Source organism: Kogia breviceps, chromosome 15, assembly GCF_026419965.1.
Source record: "Kogia breviceps isolate mKogBre1 chromosome 15, mKogBre1 haplotype 1, whole genome shotgun sequence".
Taxonomy (NCBI): domain Eukaryota; kingdom Metazoa; phylum Chordata; class Mammalia; order Artiodactyla; family Physeteridae; genus Kogia; species Kogia breviceps.
Genome location: NC_081324.1, coordinates 59720467 through 59731678, shown reverse-complemented (window position 1 = coordinate 59731678; position 11212 = coordinate 59720467). Strand labels below are relative to the sequence as shown.

The 11212-nt window shown below is 53.2% G+C and overlaps 1 protein-coding gene across 4 annotated transcripts in view; it reads right to left on the bottom strand.

Annotated features, from left to right (window-relative positions):
* Window positions 1-3305: 3305 nt before the first annotated feature.
* PTPRM (protein tyrosine phosphatase receptor type M) overlaps window positions 3306-11212 on the bottom strand; it is a 760161-nt gene continuing 752254 nt past the window's right edge. For all 4 annotated transcript variants that reach the window (XM_059041256.2, XM_059041252.2, XM_059041253.2 and 1 more), the window contains one exon: window positions 3306-4042. In XM_059041256.2, coding sequence (XP_058897239.1) covers window positions 3989-4042 — 54 coding nt within the window. In that variant the 3' untranslated portion in view covers window positions 3306-3988. The remainder of the gene's footprint in view (window positions 4043-11212) is intronic.

The following is an 11212-nucleotide window of genomic DNA, read 5'->3' as shown; positions in this document are numbered from 1 at the left end:
GTAGGATAGATATGATGGAACTATAAGGAGTCAAGAGCACTGAGGGTGTTGGTGAATCTGGATGAAGTGATGCATCACAGGGCTTAGGTTGTTCTGGGAAAGAAGGTAAGAAGGGGAGGCTCGCCCAGAGAATGGCCTGGAGGGCTTCATAAATTCAAAGAACAAGGATGGCAGGGATATGGCAAAGAGGAAGCTAGCAGTTGAAGAGGTTGGGGTCAGAATTTGGCAAGTTGAAGATTTCAGAGGTGAGGCCATTCCAGGTGACCAGCTGCAGGCTGTGGCCATCCATCAGCTTGAGTGGAGTATGAAGGGAAGCTGTTGAAACTGAGGAAGCATCTACCTGGGGGAGGTCCAGAGGGGCCATTTCCTCGGGAGGTGGGGGGAAGAGAGCCTCATGGTAATCAAGGCTATGGGGTAAGTTCCTTTACATATCAATAAAGGTTTCTTAGGGCACAGTAAAAGTGACTAGAGGTAATGTCAGCAGAAGAAGCTGGTAGGAAAAAAGTACAGCAGGACGGAATGGACAGCACATGAGAGGAATGACCTTGACAGACAGGCTTAGCATCCAGGGATAAGATTTACTGTGTCCAGCTGACCAGCCCACAGAAGGAGAGGTCCAGCTGGGGTGGGGGTCCGGGGTGGGATGGCAGGTGGCAGCCAGCCTCCAGATGACCTCAAGGATTCTCACATCCTGGGATTTGTGCCCTGGTGTATCCCCTCCCACATGGAATAGGGCAGACTTTTGTAACCAGTAGGACATTGTGGAAATGACAGGGCATGACTCCCAAGGCCAGGTCATAAAAGACCTCTGCCTTGCTTCCTGGGTCACTGGGAGAAGCCGCCATCACGCTGCAAGGACACTTGGGCAGCTTGTGAAGAGGCCCATGCGGAGAGGACTGAGGCCTCCTGCCAATGACCAGCCCCGACGTGCCAGGTGTGTGTGAGCCACCTTGGAAGTGGATCTCCCTGCTCCTGTCAAGCTCTCAGATGACCACAGCCCTGACCCAACACTTGGACAGTCTCTGCACGAGTGACCTTAGAGGCAGAACCATCCAGCAAAGCCACTCCTGAATTTCTGACCCATGGAAACTGCAAGAGATAATCAATGTTTATTGGTTATTTAGTATTTGAATTTTGGGGCAATTGTTATTCAGCGGTAGATAACTGATGCTGATTTTGGTACCCAGAACTGGGATGTCTTAACAAAACCTAAACATATAGGCATGAGTTCGCATCCAGGCAGTGAGCAGCTGGTGGGCAGCTCACGCTCGGTGCCAGTCACTGCGGGGTCACCTGGTTGGCTTTGGGTAGCAGCTGGGCCTTCTGAGAGCATCGGGCACAGGATGACCCCTGGGGCCCACCTGCCTGGAAACACACACAGAGAATGGAATCTGGGAAATGCAGTCCAGTGAAGCCAAGTTGACACATTACAGACACCACAGCACCCGAACTGAAAGCTGTCACAAGGCTGTCCTTGAGCAGGACCGTGTCAGGAAGTCAGGGGGGCAGGACATCTGGCTTTCACAGCCATCACAGGACACAACAGTGAGGGGAACCCTGGGTACAGAGAGAAGACAGAGAAGGAACACGTAGCCGAGAGGTAGGCCTCTTTTGTTTGCAAAGGGCAGAGACCTTTGCTGTGTCTGGAAGGTGACGGGAATCCCGACCTGCAGGAAGGCCTCATGGGAGATGAGAAACAGCCGCCAGATGTTCCTGCTCTCCTATCACTATTTCTGCTGAGAGCTGAAACCGAGGGAAAGGAAGGTAAAAATCCTAGAGATGCACAAGTCTGGCGGAAACCACTGCTCCCACGTGAGATGGGGTTTGATCACGTAAGGGTGGATGTGAGCTGCATCTGCACACTCAATCTCAGGTGGCTTCAGGCCCTGCTGAACCGGCTTTTCCTTTCACCCGAGGAGTGAAGACCACCACGACTTTGTCCAAGAGGACCGAGGGTGCCACTTCCATCACGGCCCTGCCTGCACACAAAGTGTGCGGCCGGCCACAGGCATCCGAACCCCTTCCTGTACCCCGGAGAGGTAGACAGCAAGCGCTTTTTATCTTTTAGGAGCTCGTCCAAGAGAGTGGGGTGGGGGTGCTGAGAGGCCACTGTCCACGGCGACCTGGGCAGTGAGGGGCTTGGTCTAGACTCACCGGGCTGCGGCCAGCTCTTCCCGAGCGCGTGGATCGTGTAGTCAGAGTGCAGCAGAGCAGGGAAGGCCTTGGATGCAGGGTCAGCCTCGGTCCCCTTGATGGACAACCTTTGATCTTGTCGTTCTTAGTTCCTGAGATCCCCAGAGTGGGCAGGAAGCCCCCCATTTTCCAGAGCGGGTGACGGGCCGTCTCCTGTCTCAGGAGGAGGGGCACTTCCTATCCCGAGTGTCATAAGAAGGATGCGGTGCTGGGGCCACTGCCCCTACCTCCCCCCCCTGGCCCTGGAGGCACCTGGCACTGACGAGCCTGGGTGACATCGGACAAGTTACTTAATCTTTTGTCTCCAGCTGTCCGGTGGCTCGATGGCTCCATACAGTCCCCGGTCACACTGTTGGGTTGGGGAGGAGACTCTGCTGCCACTTGGGAAAGCACCTGCGGTTTCCAGCACAGAATGGGCGTTCGCCAAAGGTCTGTCCCCACCGTCTACTGGCCATCACTTCACACAGCCTGGAGTTCAGTTTAAACTCAGTGTTCGTCCTCGGCCCGGCTTCCTCCTTCTTCAGAGGCCAGGAAAGCCCTCGGGCTGTGGTCTTTCCCTCCTGCAGGAAACGTCTTGTCCAGCTCGGTGTCCTGCTCAAACGCACCCCGATCGTGGGACCCTCTAAAGAGCGTTCTCTCAGCAAGTTTCACGTTTGGATGAGGCTTGGAGAGGACAGACGCGACTCCCAGGCCACTGAGATCAAACAGAGAAAGGCAGAGGCTGCTCCTGGTCAGAAAGTCACCGGCCTGGCGTCTGGCCCAGAGCTCCCTGTAGCGAGCGGCCTGCCCGCCGGTCAGGGTTCACCGGCTCCGGCTTCTGGGGCTTGTGCGCCAGGGGACGCTCCCAGGGTGGGCCTCGATTTCTCAGTGACAAAAGTTCTCTCTCCAGAGTCCCAACTCTACCTGCTCCAGGCCAGCAGACCCGGCCATGATCTCTCTGCCAAAGGCCCAGAGTGACCGGAGCTGCCCCCGCCGGGGTGCCAGGACACTATAGGCAGACACCACACTGGTCACGGGTCTTTATTTATTGAGTTGAGAATTCACACACGGTAGCATCATACAGTAGTAAGTCATTTCCAGGGCTGGATAAAAATGATTGTCACTCACCGTGCTTCACGAAAATTTCTTTTAATGAATAAATAATTTGATGAAATCAAAAATATTTACAATATAAACACATGGAAAAGCTTCAGGTCTGTGAATCTAATCATCGATCTCCGCCTTTCTGAACTGAACGCCTCCCAAGCTTTTCCCTTGGAAACAATACAAATCTGATAGAAACAACAGCTCATACATCTCTCTGTTCGTCATATGTTTATGTTAGTCTTGGAAAGCTACATATATTATGCGACATGTTAAAATACAAATTTTAACTAAAATAATATATTACCATAATGCCAGGTAGCATTCTCCACAGAACAAAAATGTACACTCAGTTGTAACAATAACAAAGGTTCACGGGCCACAAAATAATACCCCAAAGGTACAAATGCCTTCATAAGAATATAATTGTGCTCTTCAATCTACCAGCCGTCCATGCTGCTCTACGGAGCTGGTGCCTAGGAGGACAGGGTTGGACCACTGGATGCTGAGGGTAGCTTTCCATCAGGCAGCAGCACTGCCGGGAACCGGGCAGGGCAAGCAGTTTTATAAACACTTTCTTGGGCTCTTAAAAAGAGCCCATTAGGCAAAGCAAAATAAGCATATCGAGAAGTCTTCATCTCATCGGCACAAACACCATGGCACGTCCTGGCTTTGCAGGATGAAAGGTTTGTGTGCAGGGCTGTGTACGCCGTCAGCCAGCATTCAAGTATTCTAGGGCTACCTCATAGCAGAACTTGTACTGATCCTGGAACACAGAAGGGACAAAATGTCAGCGTGGCCATAGCGGGATGCAGTTTCTCTGAAAGCAATGATGCCAGACTAGCGTTTTAATTGGAAGCAATCAAACTGAGAAGGATGTGAATCAGAAACGGACTGGGAAGTCAGGGTCCTGAACCACACACATATTCGCCGTTTGTCGATGTTTCCCACAAGGCCGATGAAAGAGGTATGTTGATATCTATGCTCATTAGAATTCCTGGAAAGTTCTAGACAACTGCAACACATATCTCTGTTTGTCCACACGTATGTGTTCACCTGTTACATCAACATCCTGAGTACAAATGATTGGAAAGCCAAGAGGTGGAAGGAAAGATAATGAGGGCTGTGGACATGCCTTCATGATTTGCTCAGTAAATAATCGCGGCTTCATTCCTGGACCAGCTTTACCTCTGACTGTCAGTCAGCAGGATTTCCTCCATTTTATGAGAGTTTATTAAGCACCTCTTAAGTACCGAGTGCCTTGACCTGGTCCCTGACTCTGAGAAGTCCATGTCCAACGAGGAGGCTGAGACGGGAACCCAATGGCGCTCACGAGGCAGAGCTGAGCAGGGCCCACGAATGCTCCCCAACGCGGGTGCAGCGGAGGCGGGAGCTGAGCTTCTTAAGGAAGATGTGCAGGGGGTGGCAGGTAATAGGGGAGCCTGAGAATGAGCACGTGAGCGGGGGGCGGTGGTTATGTGTCCTGGTTTGCCCGGGACAGTCCCAACTGATGCCTGTTGTCCTGGCGCCATCGTTACTTGTAGGCCCTTTCACTCTCAAAAGTGTCCCAGTTTGAAATGATAAAGTACGTGGTCCTCCTAACTGTGGTCCTCTAGCAAGCATCCCAGGTGGAGGCGACAGGATAAGGAAAGGCACACAGTGGGGACGTCTGATGGCCCTCTGGGAGCCACATACCAGTTCTTACTCGGGCAGCGAGCTCATTTCTCTTGAGCGCAGAATTCTCAGATCCTGGACCAAGGCCTGAGCAAGCCCCGTGTGAGGGCCTGGCCCAGGTGGGGCTTCAGGTGGGAGGGGCGGGCCTTCGGCACCTGTGTGTATGCCGTGAGCTGACGGATGCTCACCTGGGTGTGGCCTCTGAACCGAGCGGAGGGACACGGGGGTTGAGGACGCCTCCATCCGCCTCCTGGCAGCAGCCCAGTCACTCAGCAACTGGCAGGCCCCCCTCCCCCTCAGACGGAGGGAGGCTTTCACCAGCCGTGTGGTCAGGACCGCTGTCTCACAGCCAATATGAAGGCCACGACCAAGGAAATGCGCCTCTTCCTTTGGGGTTTGCCAGATTAATTAAAAAAAGAAATTTCCTTTTTTTTTTTTTTTTTTTTGATATGGGCCTAAGTAGTCATCACAATTTTCTTTCTTCACCTACATTTTGTTCTCTAAATGCCCCTCTAAACCAACCTATTTATCTGAAGACAAGGGCCATGCTCTCTCCCTCCGTGGATAACACACCCTCCTTAGCAAAGAGCCTGGCACACAGCTGGGGGTCAAACATTGGTTGTGTACGTAAACGGTGACAAAAAAGATGTGGGTTTAGCAGCTTTTGAGTCAAACCATTTAACATTTAAGGCGAGAGACTGGGGATTCCAGATACAGCCTCAGCCCTCAGGATCCTACAATCTAGAGGTGAAGACAAAGTAAACAGATCGTTCAACACACTGAAGGTGCCACAAGATTGAACATCGATGGCGGTAACACCCGCCAGCCTAAAATACAAAAGGCAGACAAAATCAAGTGCTGGTGAGGTTGTGGAGAAACTGGAACCCTCCTACACTGCTGGTAGGACTAACGTGGTGCAGCCCCATTGGACGACCATATGGTGGTCCCTCCGAAGGGCCACCCTATGACCCAGTGATTCCACTCCTAGGAGCATACCTAAGGGCACCAGAAACATGTGACACCACAACTTTCTGATTCACGTGCCAGGATTTATGATTTCAGGGTTTGATACTTTCATTTTCAGAATATCTAAAGGAGATCATTTGAATTTCAAAATTCTTACGCTGTCAGCTCACTGGGCTGATGCTGGCTAGGGAGTGCTCCAATCACTTCTCTGTTTTTGTGAGTTACACAGACAATTCATTTTTCTTTTCGTGGAAAACTACGAGATCAATCCCTTCTTGCAGAAACACGATCAATCCCTTCTTGCAATTAGTTTCAGCGCCGACTATGAACCATCCTCTTAACACAGAAAAATGCACTTAGAGGGCCATGTGGCTGCCGGTCTCAGGTCACAACGCAGGCGAGGAAACCAGGAAACCAGGGATGGATCCCTCGGGTTCATCCTGAGGGATGGCCGTGGTAGGGGCGTCACTGAAGGTGCCTGGTCATAGGCATGACTATGGTTTTCAAAACGAATTCTTTCTCTCATTTTATCCCTCCTAAGCGAGCTGCCAGGCCCCATAGACTCTGTGATGACTGGTTTCTGAACCAGAAAAATAAGGCGAACGAGCAGAAAGGCCATGAATTGCTGCGTCTCCTCCCCCAAAAGCACCTCGAGAAATGCCTGAAATCTTCCCACACTGCAAACTGATTACACTTGATCACCAGGTGTAGGCCCGTCTTTGGCAGTTTCCCTCTCAGCTTCCTTGCTTTTGAACAGTATAATTAAGCCCCGTGAGCTAGCTCTGTGCTTCAGGGAAAAAAGAACATTTATGCCTTGGCCCCAGCATCTCCCGATTTGGGTGACATTAGCTGTCACCCGACATCTCTGTGCTGACGTGAACATCTTTGTGCTGGACAGTAACCAGGGCAACAAGCGACTCCTCTTGAAGACCCCTGACCTCACCTTCACTCCAGACCCACCTCTTGTTTCCACAAAAGGGGAGAACGTGAAGTTTGAAAGGGCACCCAAACTGAGGTCACGCCTTAAAGGTCCCCGCTCTCGGGGGGGTGGTACGAAGCCACGGTGTCAGTGGGCGGCTGCAGGGGGCTCCCCTGGAGGGCTGGACGGTGCCTTTGTCAGCACGGGAGCCTGTGTCTGCAGAATGGGGCCCTATGGTCAGTCTGTCACTTCAAACACCCCACGTCGCCTAAGAAGATTCAAAGAGAAGAGTCTGCAAGGCTCACCTGGGGCAAAGCTTCCCTCCCGCACGCACCTGCTTTTTGAAACTAGCACCAGCTTCAGTTTCGGCTGGATCCTTGCTGACAAATCCTTCAGTCTGGGAAAAAATCCTCTGACGCGCCTGCCAGGAGGGGAGGTGGTCCCCTTGAGCCAGTAATCCTGGGTGGGACTGTTTGTTTCAACATTCCCAGAGGGTCACACTGGGTGACCAACCACTGTGCCCAGGAGACCCCTGGGCACAGCTGCCCATCTCTGACGACGGATGGGTGGGTTATCACCCTCGTTATAGCTCTGAAAGAGTCTGAAGCACTTCCTCCCTCAAAGCCCAAGAACAGTCCGTGCAGCTGGTTCCCTATTCAGACCCGTCCGCATGTAGCCGCCGCCTTCTGGGTCCCAGGGAGCAACTCAGGGGGACGCGGGTCCAGGTACAGAGAAGAAAAGTCCGCTCGCCCGGCAAACGTTTACTGGGCCCTCCTTGGAGCCAGGAGCTGGGGCTGGGGGGTGGGGGGGCTCCGCCTCCGGAGGATCAGAGTCCGGGGTGGGCGGGGGACAGGGCATTCACACAGACTCCTCAGGAGCCGGGAGTGCGACGGCAGGTCAGTGGGCTCAGGGCTGCGAGCCTGGGGGGATGCATGGCAGGGCCCGGCCCCAGGGGACGTGGATGCCACCAGTGTCCCAGAGACGGGCCACATGGCCGGTGGGGGCACAGCTCAGGACGTGAGTGAGCCTCTCTGACGCCCCCCTCAGGCCTGCATCCTCTGCTGCAACTCACACACCCACACACAGCTACACCTACACACAGCCAGACACATGCACACCCGTCCACACGCGCACCCCCCCCCCATACACCACACCTAGGCCCACACGCCCCGCCTTTCACATAGCCCGTCAGTTTCCCGTGAGTTCTCAGGCAGAGGCTTAGGGGGCAGTTTACACACGTGAGCGGCAGAGTCAGTGTGCTGTCGGCACTGGGGAGGCTGCAGGGCGGGGGTAAGGCCCTGTGTAGGAGTGCCGGGCCAGCATGTTATGTCAGTGCAGGGAAGATGGAAGGGGGCTCGGGCTGGGTGGTCACCTCTCCGTCATGGGAGATCCCGGCAGAGGTCTGAGTGGGAGGAGGAGGGATGGAGAGGGAGCTGCTCGGCCTCGCCCTGCAGCCCACATGGCAGGACAGGGACGGCCTCTGTGTCCCCCTGAGCTGTGTTTCTTGCCCTGTAGCACATCACGTGGGCTCCGACTGCCCTAAGCATCTGGGCTGCAGCCTGGCATCCGTGTTTGCGAAATGCTGCAGGTGATCTCACGTGCAGACGGGCCAAGGGCCCTTCTAGACTAGCTACTAAGTTCCTTAACCTCGGCTGCACATTGAGCTCATTTGGGGCATTGCTACCACCGCTGCTGAAAGGCCAGGCCCACGGCAACTGGGTCAGAGTCTCGGGGGTGGGCCCAGGGCTCAGAACTTTTTAAAGCTCCGATGAAAGAAAAGTCAATTTCATAGAGACAGAGACTAGGATTGTGGTTGGTGGGGAGGGACAAGTGGGGTGATGCTGGTGAGGGAACAGAGTTTCCGTTGTAAGAGCAGTAAGTTCTGCGGCGCTAATGTGCAGCACGGTGACTAGAGTTGATGACGTGGAATTGTACCCCTGAAAGTTGCTGACTGTCGACCGTAAGGGTTCTGACCACACACACAGTCAGCTGTGTTGACTCTGTGAGGCCACAGATGTGCTGATTCTCGTGATCTGGTAACCACTCTATAACGCGTACGTATGTATGTCACATCAGCACGTTGGCCAAAGCCCCCGCCACCTCCCGGGGGATAATATGTTTCTCTAGGCAAGATCTGTCCCCTAAAGGCTGTTTCTCTGTTAAAAAGGAGCCCTGGGAACTTCAAAAGCCAAGTGTGGAAGCAAAGGTGGGAGAGGACTGTTAGTTGAAGCAGCAGGTTTTCCAGCAACTGTACTAGATTCAAAGGGACTCCGAGCGGGCGACCCCGTCCGCCTCTGACCAGGCCAACAGCGCCAACCTCAGGCTGTACAGTCGCGGCCAGCTCCACACCCCTGCCCCACCCCCCTGGAACCCAGGCCTTTGATGGGGGCTGGAGCCTGGCTGAAGAGGTGGATAACTGAGAAGCTGGCCTGAAAGAGGGGTCAGGAAACAAACCCAGAGGCCCCTGCTGCATCAAAACATCTAGTCTTGTGTTAAAATGATTTTGCTTCCTGGCAGTCCACTGGCTTTCCCCTGGAGCCTCCACACCTAAACATTTGAAGAAATAAATCCACAGGCCCTCCTGGCTCTCCCTGGAGAGTGCCATGCTTCAAAACGCATAGGGAAGTTTCTAACTCAGAAGCAATTTGGAAAAATAATGAGCTGTAAGGGGAGACGAAGACAGGCACACCGACCACCGCGGAACATTCATCCGGCCCTGGCAGGGAGGGCGTGGCAGCAAGTTTTGGTGTCTGAATGGAAGGGGCCCCCAGTGAGCAGACCCAGGGGCACCTGGCGGGGCTCCTCCCGCCCACCCGCCTACCTCCTGGGGTGCGCTCCAGGGCCTCCTGGCTCCCGCCTCATTTAGCGCAGAGGCAGCTAGGAGGTACCTTTTCAGCTGCTGGTACAACATTTTGTGCTTAGGAGAAACGCAGGTCTTGGGTGGCCTTTTATGCCCAATAAAATTATACCAGATTTTATCTCCTTGACTTGAATTAATTAATTCTCTCAGCCAACACACACATGTACGAGTACCAAACTAAACAGACGTTGTACTTACAGGCAAAAAGAAACAAGCCAATGACAAGAGCCCCGATTCAACTCAAGAAGCTTCAAACCCACTGAAAAGAGCATCGTGACATTTTTCCTCTGGTCACCAGATATTATCCATTATCCCGCCAGCAGGCACTGTGACAAGTTTATCAGACGTTTTTCTCAGGAAATTGTAGGACTCTCCTACATTTCTCAGCCACTGAGTTGGCCCTAAAACTGGTGCTGACCCTTGGGATTTGGGGCATCCAAGGATCCTATTTCTCTATCAGAATCACACACAACTACAGAAACACCCTGGCTATTATAGGAAAGTGGGCTGGGATCAGAAGCTTCCTTCGAGTAAAATCACCTCTGTCCTGCAGTCTGCACTGCAGATTTGGGAAAAGCCACATTGTTCCTGCCCATAAGAATTGGTGAGTGACAGAAGCTGTAGCCAGAGCCACTGGGGGAAAGGCCTGGAAGGGTCTGTTTCTAATGATCTGCTTAGTTCAGGCTGCATTGAGAGGGAACTAACATTTTTTAAAAAAATCAAGGTCAGCTTTTTTCAAGTACCAACTGAAGTTTGGAAGCAACACACCCATCCCTGAATCAGGGCGTTAAATACCGAATGACATGGCAGTCGGAATATTTTCATTATGCATTTGTTTCCATCCTCTGTCAATCTGCTTATCTGTTCTAAACTCAGGCCACCTTTAACTGCCCGACTGGTCTTTTCTCAACTGCCCTAAGCCCAGAAGATGGAGAATTCCATGGTGGGGGAACTCTTTAAAATTCGGGATGATGGGGGGTGTTCCCGAGGAGTGAGAGAGTTCTCTGACTAGTGAAGTCCGGGCATAGAATGTGAGGGGTCAGCCTCCCGGCCCATCGGCGTGACATCTGGGCCGTGGGAAAGGCATTTACGAGCACCGTGTGTATACATGCTGCACTCCGGCGGTCCCCTCGCCCTCACCCAGCACTCGTTTTCAGGGACCAGGCCACACCGTGCCCCGTAGACCCCTCTGCTCTCAGGGACCAGGTCTTTCTCACCTGGGCAGCTTCCAAAACACTCTCACGCATATCGTCACGTGGGATGATCTCAACAAACCAACACTATCCCTAGTTCACACGACTCAGGCTCAGGAAAGTGGAGCGACGTGCCCAAGGCGACTTCAATAGCCAAGGTACTTCGTCCGAGGTCACTTCACTCCACTGAGCAGAGCTGAGACTAGAGGGTGGGTTTGCAGGGGCGTCCCCAGGGCAGGGCAGGGAGCTGCCATGTGGGGGGCAAGATCCTTTTTTCACAGACACCAACATGGTAATTGCTGATGGTTTGAGAGTCTGCACCTG